Source organism: Helicoverpa armigera, chromosome 4 (assembly GCF_030705265.1).
Source record: "Helicoverpa armigera isolate CAAS_96S chromosome 4, ASM3070526v1, whole genome shotgun sequence".
Lineage (NCBI taxonomy): Eukaryota > Metazoa > Arthropoda > Insecta > Lepidoptera > Noctuidae > Helicoverpa > Helicoverpa armigera.
The window spans coordinates 7,187,448-7,202,036 of record NC_087123.1 but is presented as its reverse complement, the minus strand read 5'-3'; the positions used below and the strand labels follow the sequence as shown (position 1 = coordinate 7,202,036).

Here is a 14,589-nt window from a genome sequence, read left to right as displayed (position 1 = left end):
ATTATGGTATAAAAAAAAATAGAAAAAGAAAATTATTTACATCTAGACATCATTCAATATTGTATTTTGTTCAAAGCCTTCGCCGTATCAGTGTTTAAATATTAAATGGCAAACATTGCGGTGTTTACATGTAAATAGAGCCGCAGGTCTGCTATTTGGTAAATAAAAATGTTCATGTGTTTGATAAATTATGAAAATTTTTAAGGTATCTTTCTGCTATTCATGGTAGGGTAAGCTTTATATGCTCTTAAGAACCTATTGGTGGTACAGGCACAAGTTAACTTCTTTCAAAATAATTAGAATAAGCTGCATTTTGCTTAATCGCCTAGAGTAACAAGTTTTATGTAAAAGAAGTTAGCCATCTGAAACTGTCAGCAAAGTTTACAAAGAAATAAATAATTACAAATACCTGTGTATGTAAGTATACCTAAGTATTAAGTAGTGGTGCGCAAGTATCAAGACCGTTTTCGTGTAGTAAAATCAAAGGTGGCGCTAACCGCGTGTGTCTTGTCGCACAACAATAACAAAATATCCATTAGCTTTAGTGGTTTCTGTTCAGTGCAGCCGCCTTATAACAGAAACTCATCTACACATATTATTTTGTTAATGTGCAGGCCATTTATCACCCTACGTTTTGCTCTACCTATATTGACACACTCTTTAGTAGCTACGGCAATGAATCCCCTTTGTTACGACTACAATTACCATTAATTTTCTGTGAAACGGTTCATGATAGTAAATAAGACTGATGACAGTAAATAGCTGTCCTTTAACGATACCTATACCCTTTAGGAATATTTAAGTAACAAACATAAATAAACAGTTTAACTGTACGATTGCGACAGTTTTAAAGCAATATGGTGATGGTTCTGTTTTGCATTAAAAGCTGAGAAAAAGTTGTTTAGTAGTTAATTAAAGATAAAATTAAAAACTATAAAATAAGATAGGTATTCAAAGCTTGCAGTGTTAGAGCTAAAAGAGATGAGGGAAGACAGTGAATTTACCTGAACCTACTGCTAATTGAACCTACTGCCTGCCCATACTTTTAACCATTCAGGTCAGTCTCAGTCAGGATCAGTCCAAACTTATAATCCACTCTTTATATCTTTTTGGGACTTTCGATCTCATTTTTAAAACATAGATTTGGACTCAAAAGTGAAAAAAAAAAACTTATAGAATTATTTTAATAGATAAACGCTGTAATTAAAACATAATTGATATCTGCACAAACCTATAATTACTTGCAATCGATTTAATGTTTCGCGCTATTGCTCAAGGATTCCTAAAATATTTAAGTGACCTAGCATTATACATATTTAATAGACTATACCACGATTAGCAATAATGTTTAGCATCATTTCTTAGTTAGCGGTCAAAGATGTTAGTCTCTACACCAGCTCTTGTACCTTTAGAAATACTTTTAAATACAATTATCAATCAGTACTTGCAGTCTGCATATTGCATAACGGTTTTTTCGGAGACCCCTTTCACATTCATTTTGCCAACCAGTTTCATTTCTCTGATCCCAAATGAAACAAATCTGGTGGAACAGATATTTAATGTATCAGAAACAGGCTGCTCTGATTACATAGTCCGAATGCGGGATCCTCAAATCTTTATGGAAGCATTTGAAAGAGTTGTTCATATAGCAAACGTTAGAAGAAGTGATAGGAAAATTATATTCTTACCTTATGATGAGGAATATAACGAAGAAAATGACGTTAACTTACCTTCGTTGGTGTTTGCAATGAAAGGCAGCAAATATCTTGCAAATATGTTGATGATTGTAAACCATGCGAGTGTTAACCAGGACTGCAAAATATTAAATTTGGTAACTCATCAATTTGTCGGTCGGTCGGAAGAGGCGACCTATCTACCTAAATACTTGGATAGTTGGGATTCTTGTACTCAAAAGTTTGAAAATGAAGCGAATTTATTTCCCCACGATTTAACTAATTTGTACGGAAAAGTAGTAAGGGTGGCTTGTTTTACTTACAAACCGTATGCATTGTTAGATATTGACCCCGCAATTGAACCTCTAGGTAGAGATGGAGTGGAGATCAGGATAGTCGATGAACTTTGCAGGTAAGTCATTAGAGGCTTAAGTTAAAAGCTGGTGTTTGGTTATTAAATAATATTTCTAATACAGATGGATTAATTGTACCGTCGAAATCGTGAAAGAGGATGTTGATCAGTGGGGCGAAATTTATGCAAACGAATCTGGCGGTATTGGTGTTATTGGAAGTGTTGTGGAAGATCGGGCTGATATTGCTATAAGTAAGGAATACGAGTACTAATGTATTATGGTTTAAGTCGGTACTTGGTCGGTCCACTTTACTCGTTATAATATATTTCAGCCGCCCTCTATTCCTGGTATGAAGAATACCGTGTGATGGATTTTTCGGTCGCTGGCGTAAGGACTGCCATTACATGCATAGCTCCGGCACCCCGGTAAATACTTAAAATTAAATAAAAACTTCTATGTATAAACTACTTCTGACCTTTACTTATTGTTTTTAGATTACTATCAAGTTGGGAAATGCCCTTGATGCCGTTTACTTGGTATATGTGGCTTGCAGTAGTTTTCACTTATTTCTATGCTTCGACTGGACTTTTAACAGCTCAAGGATGTTCTACGACTACGTACCCTTTCTTTAACGTATTTGGGATGATGATCGGGCAAGTAGGTGTTTCATGTATTGTGCACAGTATCTACTTACTTACATGCTCAGTTATCTTTCTTAAATGCCGAATTAGGTAGGTACGGTATAAGCCAAGGTTGTGGGCAAAACGTCCAGGATAATTTAATACAACTTCTGGCTTAGGTTTAATTTCGTTGTTATATGTAACTTTTATCTAGATAAGAGGTATGATTATGTTTAGGTATTGAACTTATTTAGTGCAGCGTTATAAAATATACGACAAGTTTTGATTGAACACGCAAAATACACAACATTATGAATTTCACCTACGAGCTCCTATCGCTTCTGTATTTTTTTAAATCAATTTTTTAATTTATTTATCAAGGACAAAGATTTATTATGAAGTACAAACTACTATGAATATCTTTCAGTCGCAGTACGAAAGCAGAGCTTCATGGAGGATACGAGGTGTGACTGGCTGGCTTCTAATAGCTGGTTTAATTCTAAGCTGTGCTTATGGGGCCGGCTTGGCTTCCACATTTACTGTGCCTAGGTATGAGCCATCCATTGACACGGTGCAAGATATAGTGGATAGGGAAATGGAATGGGGAGCCACACATGACGCCTGGATATTTTCACTGACTCTGTCAACAGAAGTATGAACCGCTTTACCCAATAAATTACATGATTGATGCAGATAATTAATGATGTTGATAAAATATCCGTTTCCAGCCTCTTGTAAAACAACTAGTGAGTCAATTTCGTATTCATTCATTTGATGAATTGAAGAGGAAAAGTTATACAAGAAGTATGGCATACAGTATTGAAAAATTACCCGCAGGTAAGTATAAATACTTTTCTACAATATTTGGAAAAATAAGAGATCTTGAAACTTAACATATTCTAGGCAATTAGGCATATTTTTAAAATAGGTACTGTGCCATAGGTAATTTCGCCATAGGAGAGTACATAACGCAAGAAGCTGTCCTTGACATGATGTTGATGTTGGAAGATTTTTACTACGAGCAGTGTGTGGTGATGATGAGAAAGAGTTCTCCTTACACGGAGAAGGTCAGTCAACTGGTGGGGCGACTCCATCAATCCGGTCTACTGCTGGCATGGGAAACACAGGTCTATTCGTAACCCTTTTTCTTAGCCTACGTAATGGAACATTTTAAGTAGTATCTCTTTGCTAAACAGTCATTGAGAAAAGTACAGGCAACACCCTTTTATGCGATGCTACTTATATGTTTAACGGCACCGACGGGCAGGCTTAACTACGTAGCATGCACTTTAAAAGTTATAGCAATCAATCAAAGAATTTAAGAACCCCTTCCTGAGTAACCTAATCGTGAAAATTAATATTATTTTCCGACTTACAGGTAGCCCTAAAACATTTGAATTACAAGGTACAGGTAGAGGTGCGGCTGTCGAGATCCAAAAACGACGTCGGCACAACAAAGCCTTTGAATCTTGACAATGTTGTGGTACGTAAGCCTAAGATCAGATAAAGAAAATAAAATACATATAGTTAGGTACCAACTAGTTAGATAAAACCATGGATAAAACAATATTTGACGCCTCAAAACATTCCAATAGACAATTGCTCAGACTAAAATAGGAGGCATTAGGAGGGAACTAAGAAGCTAGACCTTTCTTTCTTTTTAATAATCTCTTTACTATTAACAAAGGCATAAATCACTTTTGATTGTTACAGGGTATCTTCATAGTATACGCTATCGGCCTTACGATCTCTTTTGCGATTTTTTTGGGAGAAATCTATGTGCACCAACGGAAAAAGAAGAATGAAGTTTTGCATATTGATTGAAAGTACAAAATTCTCACTGAGTACCTAATGTCACCTATTGATTAAAGTAGTTTGCACGAACAGAAAATTAGAAACTAAACTATGTTATAAAGCAACGATATATAATAAAACAATTCTTGATCTGCTTCTTTTATTCATTAGTATGAATACCACCCGTCTTAGAACAATTCGATGTGAGAGAGTAAAGTTAGACACGCCTCTCCATCTTCAAGTCCATGAGTCATGAGTGATTTGATATAGACATGGACCATGACTATATCAAATCAACAGTATAAAAACCTAAATAATGAGAATCTTAAAACAATGCAAAAATGCGTTAATGGATAAGTCAGTGCGTCTATTGATATCAAAGGGTATTCCTGCATACCATCGCATTTTATAACAATGATAATTATCTTTTGTTATGGAGGTTCATTCATACCTAAATCCTTCTCCAAGTCTGACAAAAATTGGTTCTGCCAAACGTGAGATAATCGCACAAAACATACATACAAGTCAAACTGAGAAGTTCCTTTTGATGTATTAAAAATAACGAATAACACAGAAAAGCAAAAAAAGTAAGAAAAAAGTACTTACGATCTCTGCTTTGGCTGAGCTTGGGCTTTTTTATTTATTTATTGAGCTTATTTTGAATCTCCCGCTCCAGTAGAAGCTTTAAGCTTAAACAAGGACATATAAAATGATTTAAGTTTTATTATTATCACAAATAATGATACATTATTACGGCTTACACTTGATGATTTAAGTCTAGGCGATTTGAATTTCCCGCACATCTACATGTCATCCATTTTTTTTATTTATGGTTCTAAACTTTCATAGACAATTCATTCGTCTATTATTCAATGTCAATAAATTTCACAATTTAGTCGATTATTGCTGTCAAACTCTAATGTTTGTGTATTTGCGTCATCAAAGAATGTGTGCATGTGTGTATGTTGTGACGCGATCAGTGGTTGCTGTGTGGGTGCTCCGTGGCTGGCGGGAAAATCGATCGATATTGTTAAGTTGTGTCGGCGGTCGGACGTGTAGTCGTGTATCACCTTGCATCAAACGAAAATAATGTTCAGACAATTTATTTAAAAGTATAACTTATATCCATACAGAAAAATGGCTTCATATCTCGTTTTGTGCCTTGCTTTCTTACTTACAACGTCAGCGGAATTTGTTTGGAGACATCATAATAATGAGCAACTACCCGTAGTGCTCGAAGAAGTTCATGCGAAATGTCCTAATATTACTAGAGTTTACGCATTATCCGAGCCATCAGTGTGTGGTGTTCCATTGTACGTTATAGAATTTTCGGATACACCTGGATTCCATCAGCCTTGTAAGTAAAATATGTTCAAAATACATAATTAAGATTTTGGTTTTTAACACATAAGTGAATTTATAATTTCATTATTTATCAGATAAACCTGAAGTAAAGTATGTTGGGAATATCCACGGAAACGAGGTTTTGGGCCGTGAATTGCTTTTGGGCTTGGCACATTATCTTTGTGATCAGTACAACAGTCAGAATCGTCGAATTCGCGCACTTATTCATTCAACGCGGATCCATCTGTTACCCTCCATGAATCCAGATGGCTGGCAATCATCCACAGACACTGTAAGTGGCCAGCATGAAACAAAGTGTGACAATAATGAACTTAAAAGTCACTGGAATTAGAACTTAATAAACAATAATTTACAGGGTGCTGTAGATTACCTTATTGGTCGTACAAATAACCATTCAGTGGATTTAAACCGGAACTTCCCAGATTTGGATGCCATAACATTTGAGTATGAACGCCAGGGCATAAACCATAACAACCACTTGTTAAAGGATTTGACCCGCCTGGCTGCACCGGTGAGAATTTTATTGTTGTACCTTCTTAAAATATATTTGATACATAAAATGTAGTAGCAAAAGACATATGATGTGTTTTTACTCATAAAATACTAATTTTGCACATAAACTAGCATCACAAAAATAAGACTATATTTTAGCTGGAACCTGAAACCCGGGCTGTGATGCGCTGGATCATGTCAGTACCATTTGTGTTGAGTGCGGCAATGCATGGTGGTGACCTCGTGGCTAACTATCCTTATGATGAGAGTCGAAGCGGTGCACCAGTCTCAGAATACTCGGCTAGCCCCGACGATGATACATTCAGGTAACTCAAACTAATATTAAAATTAAACATGATTAAAAAAAAAAACCTTTATTTTCAGGCTGCATTTACCCATTTGCCTAGCCTTTTCCAAACTTTATTGGGGTTGGCTTCCAGTCTAACCAGATGCAGTTATGTACCAGTGTTTTAGATTGACCCACACCATACATATGCTCTTAAAGACTAACATGTTTTATATATTTAAAATTATGTATGATTGTTAAGAAAATTCACAAAACTTTGAATTTCTGTTCTTATATTAAATGACATCAGACGGTCATCAGAGGGCTGTATCTACATACTTTAGAACAGTGGTTCTTAACCTTTTTCTCATGAGGGACCACTTTAACTAAAGTTTGTCTTGCCGGGGACCACCTCATCGGTTTACCTAAATTAGCACTCATTTCTATATTATGTATCAAAAAAAAAAATCTGAATTTTTGGGTCAGTTCTACTCAAAGCTAAACGCATGTCGGCAGTTGTGTAGTTAAGCAAATGCAAATAAAGAAAATTTCGCCTATGTAGTTTACAAATGCGCGAGCGAAGCGAGCGCGAAATTTTTGTCGGACATAAACAAAATATTACGTAAAATGTAGCCCAAACGTACTTAACTTTTTGTTTGTTGACAAATGCAAAAATAAGGGCATATAGTTTCTGAATACGCGAGCGAAGCGAGCGCGAAATTTTTATCGGACTTAAAACAAAAATTACGTAAAATTTAGCCCAAACGTACTTAACTTTTTGTTTGTTGACAAATGCCAAAATAGGGGCACATAGTCTCTGAATACGCGAGCGAAGCGAGCGCGAAATTTTAATTCTTTTTTAAGACTCAAAACCAAAATTACGTAAAATGTAGCCCAAACATACATTTTCATGAATGGGGGTCTAGGTACGACACACCCGATAATACGTCCATGCGAAAACCCCCGCTCGCAATTACAAGTCGATAAAAATTAAGTTAGATAACGTATAGCAACGTCGTCAAAGCTAAGCTTCGCGGACCACTTGGAATACCTCCAGGGACCACCAGTGGTCCGCGGACCACCGGTTAAGAACCACTGCTTTAGAATGTGCACCAGTGTGTGGACCCAATTGTTTTACTACTCCCTAAGATGGCAAAGGTGGAACCCACTCCATATCTGGTCATAGTTGGTTATCAGCTGTGAGCTCCCAAGTCTTATTATATTGCAATTATCCAATGTTTTCTTAAAACATCGTAGGGAGTTAGCAATGACCTACGCCTCGGCCCACGCCGACATGGCTTCGGCTACCCGTCGCGGATGTCACACGACCAGTTCTGATGAATCTGCCACATACAACTTTGGCAAACAAGGCGGAGTCACTAATGGAGCTGCTTGGTATAGTTTGAAAGGAGGTGGGTAGTTTAATAAAAACATTTTTTTCCAGTATCTTTCTTTATCTGTTTGTTGGTACGTAAGTGTTAAAATATGCATTAGAATAGAAACAATCGTAGATAGGTGTACCCCTTTTCATTGAATGGTTTGCTATAGTTATAATAATATGCATACTATATCCGCCTTTGTTATCAAATATCTTTCTGTAGGGAACCGCTTTCGCGAAACTGGATCCTTTACTGTACAAAAAAAAAAACTGGTTGAACGTTTGTGTTATGAATTGCCATTTTGTCAAGTTACCTTAGCCTTGATATTTGAAGTTAATAATAATTGTTATGTTCGAACGAAACTCGTTCACAAAGAGGTACCGCATTACTGGCCGCAGCTTCTAAAAACTGATGAAAATAATACAGATTTTAACATATTGTTCAGAATAGACTCTCAACTGACTAAAACCAGGGGAACATTCCAAAATAATGAAAACTTGGAATGTAATACGATGTGATCATCGATAAGCAACAGCAATAAGCGATTGTCAACTTTTACAAAAAGTTTACCCGTCGTAATAACGTAGGAAGCCCGTGAAGCAGGAAGCATAAGCAATGGATCACTTGTACTTACGCTGGCATTTACATTCAACTGACCATGAAACATGGATGGCTTAGCAATGCTAATTTTAGCTGCATTGTTCAATGATTTTTAATCGTAACAATTGTATCGCGCACGCAACCTCTGACAGATGTTTTTGTATGGCAACGTGTTAAGAACGATTACCAGTATGTGTCAGTTAGTTATCTAACAATAGGTAGTCTGAGAGCAGGGGTTACGTAAGCACCTATTTGCGTTTTGTTTCCAAATTATCCACAGCCAAGGATCTACGTTCCTGCCTTTTGACTATCGTCTAAAAACTTGGTACTGCAATGACACTGAACTCTAAGATCACATTTGGCTTATCTATCAACTTCTTCCAAATTAAAACAATAAAAAATTGCAGGTATGCAAGATTTCAACTATCTTGCCACAAACGCATTTGAGATCACTCTTGAACTGGGCTGTGAAAAGTATCCTCCCGAAAGTGCTCTGGCCAGCGAATGGGAGAGGAACCGCGAAGCTTTGTTGGCGTACATTTGGAAAGCTCACACTGGCATCAAAGGAATAGTTTCTGACGACTCCGGCTTCATTCAAAACGCCATCATTTCTGTCGTTAACATCACTGGACCAGTGCCAAGGCCTATCCGCCATGATGTCACCACAGGTAAGATTTACAAAAATCCCTATTCATGTTTTTTCAGCTACGTACATATCTACGAATAATGTATCCTCGCTGCACATATGGTACTGACTACTGGTATGCCGCTTCTAATTTGCGTGATTACTTCGTGTAATGTTATCATAGCGTAAATAATACTATGAATATAATTGAATATTAAAATTGCATTCTTTAAGGGTTTATTTCTGGTAAAGCCCTATATGCAAGCTCATTTCATTTAGCTGGAGAGGTTCACAATCCCTTTCACTCGACCACGTCCTTCAGATAATGGTACAGAAACTTTCAACTTGACTAGCATTTGACGAGTTTGATTCACTTGCGCGAAATATTACGTACTTTCCTCTAGACGTGAGAGCAACCACGAGTCTTCAAGAATAGTTAAAGTCGGTTCGATTTAAGAGAAACTGATTCTTACGAATATGCGTCACCTTATTGCTTGTAAAATTAAGTGGGAAAGGTTGCATATTTCAGATGTTGGTTGATAAGGTTGGCATCTGTAAGTAAAGTTTATCCGAGCACATCCGGGTAGATAAGACATATATTCTTGACGTACATAATCGTTATGTATTTATTGTTAATGTGGATTATAGGTATACAGTTATGTCTTTCAATCCATTTTCTTTCCTTCATGCCTTCCACACTGTCTACGTCTCTTTTATTCCAATCTCCTTCCACAGGTACGCTTGAAGAGAGGTCTTTAGAAATAAGCATTGCTTTTGTTAATTCTTTCTTTCCTGTTGTCTTGATATAACGTGTGTGTACAAGAATTCATAAATAAATACATCTGCGTGAATGGCTCCTTGTCAAGGAAATAGCAGTTTACTTTCGAATTAAACCAATTAAAATAACGAGGTATATCGTACTAAACTATCAAACATTAGTGCTTGCTAATTTTATTGCCTTTAAAATGTCTTAGCAAAAACGTAGGTACGATTGGAGCATCGATCATAGTTGTAATTGTTGTTACACGTACCTAGAACAATGCAGTACAGTTACAAATACAATGTAAACGCACTCGTTGTCCAGTGCAAGGCAATTAATAGTTGTTTGCATTCAGTTCGGTAAATTAAGACTGATTGGTGTAACTAAGCGTTTCCTCGCGGCACCGGCATCTCGACGTCTTGACTCATTTGGGTCCATTTGTTCAACGGCCCGTTGCACTTTATATGTCGGCCCTGGATGTATCTTTATTAATATTGTTCTCATTCTATATTGCTTTAGTAGGGTGGGAAGTAATTATTTGAAGGGAAACATGGAGGTAGGAATAGGCAAAATTCACGGAGGCAAAATTGCATTCGATATCTATTCATTTGAAACAATGCGCAGTTACGCTATCTGTGTTTGTCTTGCTATTTATAAATTCAATTACATTATTCTAATACTTCGATAGTGTACATTTATAGTGCAATAGAAATATGTGTGCACTATTTGAGGACAACTGTGAATGGCTACAATCACAAAGTATGCGGATTACATACAACAACGCGTTAACTTTATTTCGTAACCGTGAAAATAGGTTGAAGATCCGATTGAATATAAAAGAGCATCATTACTCTTCTTGAATAGGAATGTGAATACTGTTGGCAAACTTAATTGGCAAATAAATAAACACAGGCATATGGCAGCAACATCTGTTGTAGGCCGTCTATGAAGACAGTTTGTTAATATCCTAAAAGCCTTAAGTCCAGTCTTGTCAAGTTACATAGAAACTGGGGATGTAGGGGAGTCGAATATCGAAGCAAATATAGTTAAAACCTTTTTTAGGCTGGTGACGTAAATAAAAGTTTGGATTTGGGAAGCCTATTAATTGGATCTTAGTTTGTTGACGCCAATGAAATCGAATAAGTGAGATTTCTGTCCGCCTTTACTTATAATTGTCACGGATATGCTGCTGAATCGATTTTCAATTAGTCACAAATATTAACGGTAAGTATTTTACATGCGTTCGTTCGTTAAAGCCTTTTTATTGTCCTACTACTAGGCACAGGCCTCCTCTCAAACGGAGAAGGGTTGAGCGTTAATCACCACGCTTGCTCAATGCGGGTTGGTGATTTCAGACTTCATAGTCCAGGTTTCGTCAAGATGTTTTCCTTAACCTTAATTAGCCATTGGTGTCCAAGATATAATTAAAGTACATGCAAACTTAGAAAAGTTGCACTGGTGTAGCCTGACCTGGAATCGAACCCACACACTCATACATGGGGGTTGGCGCTTTACCCACCACGTCTTTTTTTTCATTGCATTGTGATTGTACATTCATTACGTAAGTTAAAGATGATTCACGAGTTCAAAACACAAATAAAGAAAGATTTTGCCCCCAAAGTACGATATTATATCATCTAAAATACGATGACTAAATTCATCGCATCATTCATCGCCCTTGCACCGTTACACGCAATCTGCTTAAATAATAAATACCATTGTTAATACAATGAGAGATGCCGTGATTCTGGGACAATGTTAGGCTTGTATAATAAACATGCAATATAATGTACTACGTCTGTGACAGCATGGTGCGCTAATCGACATTTGTAAACATTGATAATTTTGCTAATGTAGAACTACTACCGATGTGTACTCGAACCCAACACGGCTCCAGCTGGTGACCTATATTATGAGCTAATCGCTTGTGCTACACTAATCTAAAAATAATTTGAATTTGATGGATGCCAATGAAATATTGGGTCACTTGAGAAATTCGTAAGATTCAAAGATAGACTCAAATAGCTACTAAATCTTTTCATGTATGTCTTTAAGTAGTGTCTTTCATATTTAATTTAATTATCAAATTATTGAAAAGAAATATATTATGATATTGGTACTTAGTACTAGGTACCTTATTTACCCTATTTCTGTTACTTTTAGGTGCTTACGGCGACTACTACCGGCTGTTGACCCCAGGTCACTATGAAGTGACAGCTAGCCACCCTGGGTATTTCCCAGTGTCACGCGTGGCGACCGTACCCCGATACCAGACTGCCGCTCATGTCCTGAACTTTAAACTTGAGGTGAGTTCAATCATAACAAAAACAGATATCAAAGAATGTTTATAAACATGATTCTTTTTTAAAATAATGGAATTTTTTATATCAATGACCGATTGATTTTGGGTTTTCTATCGAAATATAAACAATGATTGGGGATTCCCACATGATGTAAGCGTAGGTAATCGTAATGATGAATAATGAGGTATATATCTCAATCTGAGTAAACAGTCACTCGTTAATATTTACAAATAACTATAACTGTCCATATTATAACGAGTGTCTAAAACCTTTCCACCCTCGTTCGGTTAGATGTACTCGAATGTTAGTGACATGTGTGCCTCATGACGTTACGACTGCGTCACACAAAAGCTTCCCACTGAAGCTTTGACGCAATTCTTACCTCCCACGCGATTCCTACGTGCGATTACAATAAACGAATGTCAAGTTAATGTGTCCTACGACGTACAGCGAACTGTAGACACAAAGGCTGAACGTGACGACTTAACTGAACATTTGAAGGATAGCTACAGGATAACGGAGATTTTATTAAGCAATATCTGCCATTATCCACTACCCAAAATGAGTAGCAAGGTTTATTGCAACAGTATTGTATTGTAAAGTTCTCTTACGAATCAAGTTTGTTATCAAGCCGAGTGCTGTCGCGAACGAATCAATCTGCAATGTGACGCATATTGATGTATGTATATCGATATTAATGTACGGGTATTTACGGTCATTGGGTGCAGATAACATTATCACAGTTATATGTGCCATCCGCTGTCATATGCAACATGTGTGTCTATAAATCGATATGTTTGATTGATTAATCATCAGGATTTGATTCCACTATCAATTTGTTTCGCCATGAAAGGTCCACTATACAGGTTTTTCGGTTTCAAACGAACGTTATTCCTTTTAGAAAATTCATTGCTTTTTTCTTTGGTCACAATAAACACATAAAAATGCCTACCCTCTATCGTAAGCAAATCCAATTCAGCAAAGTCGAATAAGGGATAATCGTTCGCTAAGCTGTTCTAACAACGAAGTATCAATTTCTAAATACAAGGAAAGCCATAAATCTCATTAGAGGCGTTAATTATTTAATCAGATTTGATTACTTCAACGCTGTGTTTATTTAGCGTGACGTTGTTCGATAGGAAAGTAACTTTAATGCGTCCTATGTTCACGTTAATTAATTCTAGTTATCGGATTGCCCAGGTAACTGGGTTGAGGAGGTCAAATAGGTAGTCGCTTCATGTTTAAAACTGCTACTCGGCTGCACCCACTTAAGACTGCAAGGCGAATCCCACATAGTTGGGGAAAAGAATGGCCACATTGTTAGGTAGATGATGTTCTGGGAATTTAAAAGAAAACTAATGCGCGTAGTGAACAATTTTAAAATATTTTATTTCTTTTTCAGCCTACTACCAGCTGGTTTGACGATGAAACCTCTTTCGGCGTTTATCCCCATGGATTGCGTGACGGCCAGCCTAGGATATACAAACGATCTCTTTACGAACAGGTTGCGAAGACCATGCTAGAGAAGAAAGAACCAGAGAAACAATAAGTTACCACGCACTTTGAAAGTTTTTAAATAAATGGCGAGACAGTTGATTATTATATTTACTTCAGCTATGTATGTATATAGCTTGTTAAGATTCAAAGGGGTAATTTAGAAGCTATGTATTATATTAAAATTATGAACTTTGTTATCAATGTTTGGCGACTTCAAGTTACCGCGTTCACAGCACACTCAATTTTATAGGACACTATTTTGTTAAAATATATGACGTGCCATAGGAAGCTGGATCTGTTAAAAGTGTGATTTGATCTGAACTACGACTTAGCACCTATCCATCGATCTTTAGTTATATTTTATGTTACAAAATAATTATTTTATTACAATTTTTTTCGATCATTTTTGACATATTTTTTGTTGGAGTGGCTAGCAGCTGAAAGCCCATTAAAAGGAAATATTTTTAGATCTTTATAATCTTAATGTTTATAGTTTATTGTTGCACATGACCAGGAACTTTCTAGTCCAATTTTGTAGTCCTTTTCAAGTGTACGTAACTTAGGAACATTTTTGAATATCTACCTATTATAGTAATTAATTGTATAAGCGGGCATAATTATTGTTGTCAATACCTCTAATAAATAAGTAATATCAAAGTATGATTAGGAGCAAATCTATTTTTATTTCATACTGTAAATTTTGGCAACTGTTTAAAAAATATTGTTCTATAGTAAATATGATATGCATAAATGATGTATTCTATAAATAGATTCACGGTATTATAATGTTAGATCCATCAATAAAATATGATCGGTGTGCAAAGTTGCTGTTTTTTTTTTAA

The 14,589-nt window shown here is 36.3% G+C and overlaps 2 protein-coding genes across 2 annotated transcripts; both read left to right on the top strand.

Moving 5' to 3' along the window:
* Positions 1-1,376: 1,376 nt before the first annotated feature.
* Positions 1,377-4,491, top strand: LOC110378993 (probable glutamate receptor). The gene is made up of 9 exons (XM_021338475.3): positions 1,377-2,085; positions 2,150-2,277; positions 2,358-2,451; positions 2,521-2,683; positions 3,074-3,298; positions 3,375-3,483; positions 3,589-3,773; positions 4,025-4,129; positions 4,360-4,491. The coding sequence occupies exons 1-9, from the start codon at positions 1,379-1,381 to the stop codon at positions 4,468-4,470; spliced, it is 1,827 nt and encodes a 608-aa protein (XP_021194150.3). The 5' UTR covers positions 1,377-1,378; the 3' UTR covers positions 4,471-4,491.
* Positions 4,492-5,426: 935 nt separating this feature from the next.
* On the top strand, positions 5,427-14,570 carry LOC110378989 (carboxypeptidase E). The gene is made up of 8 exons (XM_021338467.3): positions 5,427-5,797; positions 5,880-6,076; positions 6,161-6,316; positions 6,457-6,623; positions 7,841-7,995; positions 8,970-9,230; positions 12,111-12,253; positions 13,653-14,570. The coding sequence occupies exons 1-8, from the start codon at positions 5,578-5,580 to the stop codon at positions 13,797-13,799; spliced, it is 1,446 nt and encodes a 481-aa protein (XP_021194142.1). The 5' UTR covers positions 5,427-5,577; the 3' UTR covers positions 13,800-14,570.
* Positions 14,571-14,589: the final 19 nt, after the last annotated feature.